The sequence below is a fragment of the Felis catus genome, chromosome A1 (assembly GCF_018350175.1).
Source record: "Felis catus isolate Fca126 chromosome A1, F.catus_Fca126_mat1.0, whole genome shotgun sequence".
Lineage (NCBI taxonomy): Eukaryota > Metazoa > Chordata > Mammalia > Carnivora > Felidae > Felis > Felis catus.
This window is the reverse complement of record NC_058368.1, coordinates 29,547,129-29,561,436: the sequence shown is the minus strand read 5'-3', so window position 1 is coordinate 29,561,436 and position 14,308 is coordinate 29,547,129. Positions and strand designations below refer to the sequence as shown.

The 14,308-nt window shown below is 36.6% G+C and overlaps 1 protein-coding gene across 6 annotated transcripts in view; it reads right to left on the bottom strand.

The window, feature by feature from the left end:
* The window catches only part of ELF1 (E74 like ETS transcription factor 1), a 111,141-nt gene that overhangs the window by 19,290 nt on the left and 77,543 nt on the right, over positions 1–14,308 (bottom strand). For all 6 annotated transcript variants that reach the window (XM_011289711.4, XM_045053660.1, XM_019827475.3 and 3 more), the window contains exons 3-4: positions 12,381–12,561; positions 84–191 (exon numbers count right to left, since the gene is read on the bottom strand). In XM_011289711.4, the coding sequence (XP_011288013.2) occupies positions 84–191; positions 12,381–12,561 (289 nt within the window). The remainder of the gene's footprint in view (positions 1–83; positions 192–12,380; positions 12,562–14,308) is intronic.

Here is a 14,308-nt window from a genome sequence, read left to right as displayed (position 1 = left end):
TTACCATCTCTAATAACAAGCAATGGCAAGAACAAGTTTTCAAAGTATATTCACATGAACAAACCAAACACATGAACACTCACTTATTCGTTTTTCATCCAACATAGGGCCAGGAGAATCCATATTGAGGAGCGCCTCAGCAGCCTCGATTGTTTCAATCGTCTCATCCCCATTATGACAGGAGGCTTCAACTACAATACATTTAAAGAAAACACAAGTTAGCTATAAGACATCTATTGCACAAAGACGTCTTGAACCTGGATACATCACTTAATACTTCAGTTTATGTATACACTTTGTATCAACAAATAAAATCTGTACTGAATATGACTCTTAAGTATTTCTCTACTTCTTTTTCTTTAAAAAAAAAAATCACACAAGGGGTACCTGGTTGGTTCAGTTGGTAGATCATTAGACTCTTGATCTCAGGGTCGTGAGTTCAAGGCCCCATGTTGGGCTCAGAGATTATTTGAAAAAAATAAAAATTAAAAAACTATAAAATAGAAATAAAAAAACTATACAAGATATGGGGTTTTTATTACCAAACAAAAACCTTTTGCAAGATTCTGAGAGGTAAAGAATAAGCAAAATAGAGCTCACATTCTGGAGGGAAAGCACTAGTTGTTTCTGTGATAATTCTTATTTCAAGAATAAATAAGATAGGCACGGACTTCAGTAGAAAGGGTCCAGGAATAATAGCCAGAAATCTCAGATGTGCCACTAAACTAGTATGTCACTGGGCAAGTCATTTTGTGCCCACAGATTTCATATTAGAACATGACTGAGTTGGTATTCGTAGGTCCCTTTCAGCTCTACCACTGACTTCAATACTCTTAGTTAACTAACAGGAATGAACATGGGTCTGTTAATCTCCAACTCTTTTCCCATTCTTCTATGACTGAATTGCTACCATCTCTAAAAAGTTTTAGTCATAGTCACATTATTAGGATCTAACCACCCTTTGATAATTAGTATTCTGGCACCATTCTCCTCTAGTGTGTACTGTAGAACACTAATTCCCCGACTGTGGATTTGACCTAGACCAAGTATTTGAATGTTCTTAAAAAACATTAATATGTAAATGAAAATTTAATCCAGGGACATGCTAGATACTTGACACATCTCTGAATCCCAGAAAGAAGTCCAAAATCGTTTCACAGTGAATTCCTGGATGGCTTTTAGTCACTTAGCTGTAGCATTAGCACCAAGAAAATACATAAAGAGCTATAAATGCCTTCTTTTCATGGATAAATTCAAGATTCTTGAATGTGATATTCATCATCCAACATCTCTTATACCTCCTCCTTGCTATATTCCCCCCTCAATATCTGTGGGAAAAATCACACATCACTTTTAAGTTTGTATGTGTATGTATGTATGTGTGAATATATAATCATGACTTTCAGATTCAGGGTTGGATTGAGAGTATGTAACTTGATTAATAAAAGCCCTTTAATTTTACACAAGATTAAACAGTAAATATTAAACAGTAAATCTAAACACAGTACTTGAAGTAAAAGTTCTTTGTTCTCAAATGAATGAAAGTGATAACTTACACACTGTACTACTCTATTCCTATTCAATTCAGAGAAGAACAAAATCATCTTTTTTATTAATGCTATAAACAGATTTTTAAGAAACTGATACGTCTTTGAAATTTAGCTTAACTTTGCGTTAGAATATTATATCACTTATTATCCTAAATATTTCTGAACCAGTTCATTGTATCTTTAGATCAAAGATCTTCAAGAACCTACAAAATTCTTAACTGACTCCAAGTGCCTAATTGGCAATATTGAATGCCTATCTCTCTTGAACAACTGTACTTAGAAATGTGGAGGATGCAGTAGTATCAGACATGACCTTTTTCCTTGTCTACTGGTAACGGTACTCAGGTACTATCTAAGAAAATAACAAACTGATTAATTTTGTGGTACAGAATAGACTGACTAGAGGCATATACACTTATAGGCAACATATATCCTTGTAAGTTAGGAAAGTTTTCTGAAGAGATGGCCCTAAGCTGAGTCATTTAAGACAGGATTTAAATATTTTGAGAGGAAAAGAGACAAATTAAAGCAAGAATAAAGTAGAAGCAAGGGCATTAGAATAAGTATCACACATTCAAAGAAAATGAGAGAACTAGTTAATGCCATTATAAAAGAAAATGTGCAACTGCTAAACACTGTTATAACAACGGCAGATTAGTTAACTTGCTTTTATACATTAATCTGACTGACTGTCTTCCCAAGGAGGAATGGGAATGGAAGGGAAAAACTGCTTGAAGAAGCAAAGAGCTGGGACAATTCCTGAAAGATGAATACAAAACAAAGAAGTTCAGGGTCATAAACTAGTCAGCTCCTCTCAATATAGGAAGAAACTCCTAACAAAGAATATTTTGTCTCATAAGATAATGGTTAACACTGGGAGTCCCCACAATATGCCAAGCCAGAAGAGAAAATATGGAAGATGTATCTGCAGAATTCCAAATTTCAGCTAGTATCCTTAAAACCAAATATCTATAGGTCACATGGAAGTCAAGGAACAAGAAGATAGCCAAAATAAAAAGAGGCAGAATTTTAAAATAGCTTTAAAAAGCTGTTTTCAAAGGCTTTAAATTTCCCAAGTGGTCACATTTCTGAATTACTACAAAAAGGATCCAAGAGAATCTGAATAGATTGTTGGCTAGTTTTTTAATTCTAAAAGTATTATGTCCTTTTTACTTTCGTGTCAAGATGCACAAAACTTCATTAGGAGACTAATGATAGATAGAGACTATAGTCTTCATTAGGAAACTATTTCCCCTGATTGTAATGAAAAATAAATCAATTAAATTTTACTGCCATATTCTATAAATAGAAATGCTTAAAAGTCCAATTACTCCGTAGTAGTTAAAATCAGAAAAGATAAATACCTCACAAACTCTAGCAAAGTGATTAAAAGCAGAGCACTGTAACACCTCTTATTAAAAACTTAAGTGTCAGGGCACCTGGGGGACTCAGTAGGTTGAGCGCCTGACTCTCGGTTTTGGCCCCAGGGATGTGGGCCACAGATCAAGCCCAGCATGAGGCTTTGTGCTGAGGTGTGGAGCCTGCTTAGGATTTGCTCTCTCTCTCCCTCTGCCCCTCTCCCGTGTGCTCCCCCCCAAGTACTGTCATGCATGTGTGAAAAGCTCTCTCTAAAAACAAAACAAAACAAAACAAAACAAAACAAAACAAAACAAAACAAAACACCTCAAGCCTTGAGAGGGCACCTGGCTGGCTCAGTCAGTAGAACACATGACTCTTCATCTCAGGGTTGTGAGGTTGAGCCCCATGTTAGGTACACAGATTACTTTAAAAAATAATAATAAATATAAAAACGTAAGCCTCCTATTTAAAATCTTGTAAATTTAAAGCTTAATAAAAAGCATATTATGGGTGCCTGGGTGACTCAGGTGTCCGACTCTTGATTTCAGCTCAGGTTATGATCTCAACAGTTAGTGAGTTCAAGCCCTCCCTCCCTTTACCCCTCCTCCCCCCCATTCAGGGCGCTATGCTGACAGCCCAAAGCCTGCTTGGGATTCTCTCCCCCTCTTTCTCCGTGCCTCCCTTGCTTGGTTGCACTCTCTCTCTCTCAAAATAAATAAATTTAAAAGAAAAAAGAAAAGAAAAAGCATATTACTCCCTTTGTCAAGGCTTTGAAATTCTATGAATTGAGGAAAATGAACTACTAAAAGTAAATTTTTAAAAAATCCAGCAAATAAGGCACAAATAACTCCATAATTAATTACCATCTTCCAAATATTTATATAACTAGATATTTAATTACACAAACAAGTATAAAACAAGTTTGCTGGGTAGATGAAAATGATATAATTAGTTTGTATAATAATTTAATTGTCTATTAAGAAAAAAACAAGAAGAATTTCAAACCCTTTGTTAAGCTTTTTCTAATAAAAAAAATTAAAACATATACAAAATAGAGAAAGTCATATAATGAACCCATGTATCAAGAGCCCAGCTTCAATACTTAATAGCCAATCTTCCTTCACCCATACCCCCCAGCCTAAAACACACACACTGGATTATTTTATTTTATTCTTAAAAATTTTTTAATGTTTATTCATTTCTTGAGAGACAGAGAACATGAGTGGGGAAGGGGCAGAGAGAGAGGGTGGGGGACACAGAATCCAAATCAAGCTCCAGGCTCTGAACTGACAGCAGAGTCTGACGCAGGGCTCGAACTCACAAACCACGAGACCGTGACCTGAGCTGAAGTCAGATGCTTAACTGACTGAGCCACCCAGGCACCCCTATTTTATTGTATTCTTTTAAAGTAGGTAGGGGCGCCTGGGTGGCGCAGTCGGTTAAGCGTCCGACTTCAGCCAGGTCACGATCTCGCGGTCCGTGAGTTCGAGCCCCGCGTCAGGCTCTGGGCTGATGGCTCAGAGCCTGGAGCCTGTTTCCGATTCTGTGTCTCCCTCTCTCTCTGCCCCTCCCCCGTTCATGCTCTGTCTCTCTCTGTCCCAAAAATAAATAAACGTTGAAAAAAAAAAATAAAGTAGGCTCCATGCCCAACGTGGGGCTTGAATTCACAACCCTGAGATTGATAGTTGCATGCTCTACCAACTGAGCCAGCCAGACACCCCTCACACTGGATTATTTTATTATTTTATTCTTTAATGTTTATTTTTGAGGCAGAGTGTGTGAGCAGGGGAGGGGCAGAGAGAGCAAGGCACAGAGGATCCAAAGCAGGCTTTGTGCTGACAGTAGCAAGCCTGATGTGGGGCTCAAACTCATGAACCATGTGTTCATGACCTGAGCTGAAGTCAGATGCTCAACCACTGAGCCACCCAGGCGCCCTTCACACTCGATTATTTTATTTATTTATTTTTTTCAACGTTTATTTATTTTTGGGACAGAGAGAGACAGAGCATGAACGGGGGAGGGGCAGAGAGAGAGAGGGAGACACAGAATCGGAAACAGGCTCCAGGCTCTGAGCCATCAGCCCAGAGCCTGACGCAGGTCTCGAACTCACGGACCGCGAGATCGTGACCTGGCTGAAGTCGGACGCTTAACCGACTGCGCCACCCAGGCGCCCCAACACTCGATTATTTTAAAGTGAAGCCCGGCCTATCGTTCAATTGTAAATATGACAGTATATATCTCTAAAAGACAATACCATGATCATACCTTTTAAAAATTGTATTTTTTTTTATTTTATTTTTTTTAACGTTTATTTATTTTTGAGACAGAGGGAAACACAGCATGAACGCGGGAGGGTCAGAGAGAGAGGGAGACACAGAATCTGAAACAGGCTCCAGGCTCTGAGCAGTCAGCACAGAGCTCGACGCGGGGCTCGAACTCACGGACCGCGAGATCATGACCTGAGCTGAAGTTGGACGCTTAGCCGACTGAGCCACCCAGGCGCCCCTAAATATTGTATTTTAAATCAGTTATCCAGTTAATACTGAAATTTCTTTAATGCCTCAGTTTTCTAAAAAAATTTATTCAAATCAGGATCCAAACAAAGCTCATGCATTACATTTGGTGATACGTACCTCCTCCCTTTTTATTTTTCCTTTTTGCCATATATCTTGAAGGAACAGAGTTATCTGTCTGTAGTTTCCCAGGTTTATGATTTTGCACACACCCCTGTGGTGCCACTCAGTATGTTCCTCCCTGGCCCATGTATTTCCTGTAAACTGGTAGCTGTATCTAGAAGCTTGATTAGATTCAATTTTTTTTTTTTTTTTTTTTTTTTTGCAAAACTGATTCTATGTGCCTCCTGAAGCAGTGCTATAAAATCTGGTAGTTTTCATTCAGTACTGTTAAGATTGAGAACCAGGTTCAGGTGTTATCAGCCTGATCTTTCCATTATAAAATTCTCCATCAGCCTTAAATAACTGACTTTAGCAGTTATTGATGATATCTGCCTAAATCCATTGTTCACAAGGGATTCCAAAATGGTGATAATTCTAATCCTACCATTCCTCCAGTATTTGTTAGCTAGAATTCTCTATAAAGAACAACTTTCCTTCATCAACTAGTTATCTTGAACCACAGTTCATACAATAAAGGTAAATTAAATACTTGCTATTTTTTACATTATTTACTGATTTTCAGAATAATAAATGGGGTTTCTAGCATCTTTATAGAAGATAGAAGTGGCCATTTAAAGTGGCCATTCAGTTACTTTTTAGCATCATTGAAAATATAAAGGTTTTAACATATTATATTCTTCAATCCTTTGCAGTTGCAATTTTTTAAAAAGTTTACCTATTTATTTTGAGAGAGGGAAGAAGGAGTGTAGAGGCAGAGAGGGTGTAGAGAAAGAATCCCAAGCAGGCTCTGCACTGTCAGCACAGAGCCTGATGCAGGACTCAAACTCATGAACCGTGAGATCACGACCTGAGCCAAAACCAAGAGTTGAATGCTTAGTCAACTGAGACACCCATGTGCCCCTGCAGCTGTAATTCTTTTTTTTTTTTTTTTAATTTTTTAAATGCTTATTTTTGAGGGGGGGGGGGTGCGGGTAAGGTCAGAGAAAGGGAGACACAGAATCCGAAGCAGGCTCCAGGCTCTGAGCTGTCAGCACAGAGCCTGACGCAAGGCTTGAACTCACGAACTGTGAGACAGTGACCTGAGAAGTCAGACCCTTAACTGAGTGAGCCACCCAGGTGCCCCTTAATTCTTAATCAACCTCTAAACGTCCCATCTTCAGCCACTGGGAACTAAAGCTGGGGCCTGGGTCTTTCAGACAAGACCCAAGTAATAGTTTTGTGCCTTCTGGGAAAAGATATATTACAGGCTATTCTTGTACATTTCCCATCCCAAACCCAGAACCAGTAGTTTCTCCTGGCTATCCTGGTATTGTTAGTGAAAAATTTATTCAGAGACCATAATTTATACACTAATTTGAGGAACTTAAAACATATACATTTTGAAGGATTTAAAATTATTCTGAAGAATTTTAAACATTCGAACATAAACAGAATAATACAACGAATTTCTGTGTCTTCATCACCCAGCTTTAACAATTATCGACTCATGGCCAATCTTGTTTTATCTATATCTCCATGCTCTCCTCTTCCTTATTATTTTGATGTAAATTCTAAACATCCTAATATTCCGGTAGTAAATATTTTATAATATCTAAAAGATAAGGGTTCTGTTTTGAAAACGTAAAAATACCATTATCAAACACTTTTTAAAAATCTGTATTTCCTTAATATCAAATAGCATACAAATGTCCAACTGTCTGAAATATCATATATGGCGGATGGTGGGAGGAGGGTTGATAGTTGTTGTTTGAATCAGGATCCAAATAAGGTCTTCACAGTGCAACTGACTGATAAGTTTCTGAAGTTTCTTTTCATTACTATGTCACCTTCCATCTCTCTTTTTTCCTTGCAATTAAACCAAGAAAGTAGACCGCTTGTCCTGCAGAGTTTCCCCGTCTAGATTTTGCTAATTCTACTCCTATTGTATAGTTTAACATGTTTTTTCTACATTTGCTTTAAACTGGTAATCAGTTCCGAAGGCTCAATCAAATTCTGGTTAAATTTGGGGGGCAGGGAAGGCTATTTTTTATATGTGATAATTAGCTGGAATACCACAATAAAGAGAAACTTCTCATTTAATAATCTAGTTACTCAGTATATAGTTGAAACAGGGAAAGGAGAATAAATGTGTGATTCTTAACAGTTTTCAAAACAGCTCTTAGCTTCACCTATTGGTGACCATTTTTTTGTGTGTGCAGCATTATGAGATCATGGATTTAAACATATTAGATATGTTTCAACTACTGGTTATTGTCCTTATTAATACTCAAGTTGTCCTATGTTTGGCTAAAAAATATTTGTCTTTGTTTTTTTAGAGAAGAAAATCGATCCTGAGTTCATACTAATATTTTCAATTCAAATGTAGCATTATAGAATTTAGTTTTGGAATTATGTATTTATATTGTGTGTTTATATAGAATTTATAGGATTATAGAATTTTTATTTAACTTTGCAATTTAACATTTGTATATCTTATTTACTCTCTAAATCTTGGCTTCTTATGACATTAACTTCATTATTATTTGATTTGACCCTAACATCTCTTGCACACACACACTCACACAAGCTTTTAAGTAACAATAAAAATATTATTGAAAACAATTTAAGATTCCTAAGCAGCTTTATTTTTATTTTTGCTTTTTAGGCTACATCTCATTAGGAAATGCACGACCTTAAAAATCACATCTCAATAGCTTAATGAGGTTCATCTGTTTTAGTGTGCTTCAATTTTTAGATACTGCTAATTTTTCCTCTTTTGGACTTAGTGTTGTTTTATAATTATGTGAACATTTACATGGTTCCAAAGTAAAAATGACAAAACAAAGTATGTTTAAAGAATCTATCTTTCATCCCTGTCCCTTCCTTTTCCCTGAAAGAAACCATTCCTATTGGTTTTGTGACTTATTTTTTTTTTTAAGTTTTATTTATTTATTTTGTGAGAGAGAGTACAAGTAGGGAGGATGCAGAGAGAGAAGGGAACAGAGGATCTGAAGCAGGCTCTGTGATGACAGCAGAAAGCCCAATGTGGGGTTTGAACTCACGAACCACGAGATCACAACCTGAGCTGAAATCAGATGCTTAACCAACAGAGCCACCCAGGCGCCCCAGGGGGTTATCAATTTTTTAAATATAAGCAAAGACACATACCATTTATATTCTTTGTTCTCCCTTAAATAAAAAGTAGTATACTATTTATGCTACCTGACCATTGCTTTTTTAACTTACTATACAGTAGAAATCATCCCACCGTTACATATAGAAATCACATCACCTTTTGTATTTCAAAAATGTGAGTCAAGCTAAATATGTTTAGTATCAATGTTAATTTAATAAACTTTGTTTATTCCATTCAGCTTCAGTGCTTAGATTGAGAAAAGCAAAATAAATGGGTACGTCCTACATGAAACAGGACAGAAAACCAAAAAAGTGCATCCAGCTTTTAAAAATATTTTTAAAATGTTAGCCCTTCATTAAATGGATAACAAACATTTCTTCTGGCAATAATAAAACCCGCTAAGCTATTAATGCACGCATTTTAAACGTTCTTCATAACAGATTAGCTGTGATCTAGCAACTAGCTAAAATCTATACCAAAGACAGAAGGTATGGATACTATGATAATTTAGGGAATAATTTATTAAATACATTTGAACTTACTAGAAATTACTAAAATTGTTCGACCTTGTAAAAACAGAAAAGAATCCATATGAAAGAAGAGACACTTAACGGTATTACTTAATAAGAGAAGATTTATTAATGGATATAGTCATCACTGGTTACCTTTTATTTGAAAAAATATAATTTGTACCATCTCCACTAGTAATTTTACTTTTAGAACTTCAAAGGCTGGCAACGGAAGAAGAATCTCCACATACGTAAGAACTAATGGTCAAATGACTTTCAAAAAACCTTAACACCATGGGGCATCTGGGTGGCTCAGTTGGTTAGGCAACTGACTTTGACTCAGGTCATGATCTCACAGTTGGTGAGTTTGAGCCCTGCATCGGGCTCTGTGCTGACAGCTCAGAGCCTGGAGCCTGCTTCAGACTCTGTCTTTCCCTCTCTCTACCCCTCCTCTGCTCACATGCTGTGTCTCTCAGTAATAAATAAATGTTAAAAAAAAAAAATTAAAAAAAAAACTTTAACACCGTAACCTTTTTTTTTAACATATATTCATTTTTGAGAGAGAGAGAGAGAGAGAGAGAGACAAGAGCATGAACAGGGGAGGGGCAGAGAGAGAGGGAGACATAGAATCTGAAGCAGGCTCCAGGTCTGAACTGTCAGCACAGAGCCCAACGTGGGGCTCGAACTCACAGACTGCAAGATCATGACCTGAGCTGAAGTCAGATGCTTAACCAACTGAGCCACCCAGGCACCCCACACCATAACCTTTTTCTAAATGAAACTTTAGGTGGAACTCCAACATATGAGCACATAAAAGTGGTAGTTTACCATTATACATTTCTTTTATAGGTTCAGATATTTATCAAATTTGATAGGAGATCAACCAATGATAAAATTGTAAGTATTTTGATTAACATGAAAATCTGCAATCAGGGCACACAGATGATACCTGCAGTCTAATATAAGCCTCAAATGCATAAAAATAGTTCAACCTTTTTATTATTGAAAATTTCAAACAAAATCAAAATTATGGAACACAGTATAATGAATTCTCACATATCCATTTTCAGCATTAACCCCTATCAACACATGATCAATCTTCTTTCACCCATACTCCAATCACTGCCTCCAAGGCCCCCTCACACACATCACACCCACACCCCCAGGATTACTTTAAAGGAATCCAAGAACCATATTTTATCTCTAAAAATTTCAGCATGTGTATGGTATGTTACTGGCATACCTAAAAATATTAACAATAATTCCTTAGTATCATCTGAAGTGCTACCTGGGACTCATATGGACAGTTTATAAACTCTTCTTTCTCCATCTCTTTCTTTTCCTGTAGTTTCTGCAAAGCACAACATTCTTCCCTCCCTCACTTTGAACTTAGGAGGGCTACAGGGTTCTTTGCTTTCTTATCACATTGCTCAAATAAGGATGGAAGAGTTAAATAAAAGCTCAGGTTGGGAGATTGAAAAGGGAGAAGAAATATGCAAACAGCAAATGTGGTTTTTAAAACATGGCTTATTTTCTGGACCCATTAAATATCAGTTCTATTCTCTAGGAAGCATGGATCCTGTTTGTATCTTGTTATTGGCTATCTTCAAGTCTAAGCCCAAGATGGAAAGAAAGAAGTAATTCTTTCTCCTAAAGATCCAAGAGCCGCTTTCCTAGTCGGAATTTCTTCTCCAAGGACCAATGTCTTCCTTGATGACTAAAACCAGGAATAAATACTCTTTCAGGGGAGACCCTTATTCCCAACCTACAGAGACAGCTGTAGCTTTTCACTAAGGCATCAAGAAATTACAACTGAATATACTAGAAAAACCCACTAGCTACACAACAGACATAGGTATAGCAAAAGTCATTCTGTTATACAAAACACACAACTCAGTCAGTAATGAATAAAAACCTCTAACATAATTTAATTCCCCAATTGATAAGGAAAGATTTATCAAAAAACTTTCATTGGGTTCCTCTGAACAAAAAATGTGAATACTGGAGAACATGCTTTATAAAAAACATATACAAAAAGGACAATATAAAAATTAAGAGTTGTTTGTCAATGTTATCAGTGGGGACTCAGTCACTTGGTGTATAATCTTAGGCTAATCATTTCATTATACCTAATTTCAGTTTTTTTTCTGTTGTGAGACATGAGATAATGAACTTTTTAAAATTTACTATGTTAAAAAAATAAAATAAAATCTACTATGTTAATATGATGCACTGAGGAGACAATGCTATTTTGGTGGTATTCTTTGTCCAAATTACATTATCTCATTCCAGTCATGAGAAAATATTACACAAATAAAATTGAAGGACATACTACCATGTCTGATCAGTACTCTTCAAAAGTCTCAAGGTTACTGAGAGACAAAGAAAGACAGAGGAACTGTTATAGACTGGAAGAGACCAAGAAGAAATAACTAAATGCAAAGTAAGATTCTAGACAGGATCTTGAAACGAAAAAGAACATTAGTTTGAAATGGTTGGCATGCAATAAAGTATAAGTTTAGTTAATGACATTGTGACTAATGCTAATATCCTATTATTTTCAAATTTAAGAATAAATATTCAAATAGCCTTTGCTTCCAAATAATTAATTTTCTCAAACATCTCCAACACCTACCTCTGGCCAAGACAGACGAATGTAAATGTATACAAATACAAATGCATGCACCAATTTCTAAAACTGATGAAAACAGCATTACCACCAGGTCACACTTCACAGTGAACTCTTCACATTTCTAATAGGCTACTAGTTCTGACTGAACCAGAAGAGAAGTCTTTTTTAAACCCTAGTACCTTATCCTACATTTGGTCCATGGCCTCCTATTTTGCTTCCTGTGACAGCAGTAAAAGAAGAACCTTCCTACATTTTTCCCTACAAACAACTTCCTATTGTTACTGAGAATATAGAGCATGGCATATTAAGTGCTCAGTGAATGCCTGACAAATCAGGTTGGCTTGGTTCTCCTTACATACCTCTATTTTGCCACATTCATCCCAATATATTTAGGAAAAAAGAAAGAGGAGGTGAGAAAGCACTACGAAACTCAGGTAGATGAGAAAGAAAATATGATTTCCCTCTCCCTACAGGGCTCTAGCCTCTTGAAACCAAGTTAGGGACTCTTATGCCCCAAAAATCACAGGACTGAGAAACTGCCCCAAACTATGCTAAAGTACGGTGCTGCTGGGGACACACCTGTGAGCGTGATGTCATCGTCATCTTCATCTATGATTTCTTCCTCAGCAACATCCAGGGAGCTCTCAGTAATCATGTCATTGGGCTCTTCCACACAGGCTAGACCCGCATAACTATTGAGAATATCAGCACCAGGAACATGTTCCACAATTACAGCAGGAAAAATAGCTGGATCACCAAGCTGGGAAGAGTGAGGGGAAAAAAAGAGGATTAACAAAGTGTTTGCTTTTGTTAAATACAACCAAAAAATATTTTCTGCTGGACATCAATTTAGTTTTTATATCATCAGTTACTGAAATCTTGACAATCTTTCTGGGCTGCAGAGAATGTGTATCTATTAAGGATAAACTTTTCTTATCAATCTTGAGGCTTAACCAAATTTTCATTGGAAAATCCTACAACATACTTTTAAACCACATTAAATAAAAAACCTAGTATCATTAATTCATAAAAAGTGGCATACCAATGAAATGTACAATTAAATACAATCTCAACAAAAGTTTGACAGGAAAAAAAACCCCACATAAACTTAATAAATGTTACATTGTCACTGGCACACATGCTGTGTTTAACAACAGCTTTTCACTCAAATGGGGAAATTAACTTTCATTTTCTATTTGGTCATACATCATGTAATTTTAGATCATGTCTATCACGATCTTTCTGTATTATTATTTCAATTTTTTCTGGTTTAAGAGTGGTAGAACCTCCTCCCTTAACCCGAGATAATTCATGTATATTTCCAGATACATGAATATTACCTTATATACAAAGTACAATTATCAAAACACATATAATATAGTACTAAATTTAATCTATAGAGCCTATTCAAATTTCCCCAATTGTCTCACATTCTTTTAGTTATTTATTTTTAAATTTATTTACTTATTTATTTAGAGTGTACACACACAAGCATGTGACCAGGGAGGAACAGAGAGAGAATCTGAAGCAGTCTCCATACTGTCAGCACAGAGCCCAACACGGGACTCGATCTCACAAACTGTGAGATCAAGACCTGAGCTGAAATCAAGAGTTGGATGCTTAATCAACTGAGCTACCCGGGTGCCCCCACTTAACGTCTTTAAAACACACACACACACACACACACACACACACACACACACACACACACGAAAAAGGGGCACCTGGGTGGCTGAGTTAAGCGTACAGCTCTTGACTTCAGCTCAGGTCATGATCTCATGGCTTGTGAGTTCAAGCCCCACATCCGGCTCTACACTGGCAGTGCAGAACCTGCTTCGGATTATCTTTCTCTCTTTCTCTGCACCTCCCCGACTCATGTGCTCTGTCTCTCTCTCTCAAAATAAATAAGTAAACTTTAAAAAAAATGGGAAAAAAAAATTCTAGTTCAGGATCCAATCTAGGATCATACATTTCATTCAGCAAATAATTGTATTTCTCCATGGCAACTCCTTTAATACAAATAATTTCTTTAATCTGAATCAGTTCTTCAGCTTTTCTTTTTTTATGATTTTGACACTTTTGAAGAGTACAGGCCATTTGTTTTATAAACGTCTCCCCCATCCCAATTTGGATATGCATGGTATTTTCTCATGATTAGATCAACTTGCATTTTTGGCAAAAACACCAAGGAAGTAATGCTGTGTCCTCATTAAGAGGTCCAAAATATGTACATATTTGTCCTATTACTAGTGATACTAACTTTGATCACTTAGTTAAGATGGTATCTACCAGGTAACTATAAAGTTACTATTTTTCCTTGCATAATTAGTAAGTATCTTATGGGAAGACAGCTCAAGACCACGTAAATATCCTGTTTCTTGAACATATTCCCATAAAATACTATCTTCTTCTGTTTTTTAATGTTTATTTATTTATTTTGAGAGAGGGGGCGCACACAAGCATGAGCAGGGGAAGGGCAGAGACAGAATCTCAAACAGGCTCTGCAC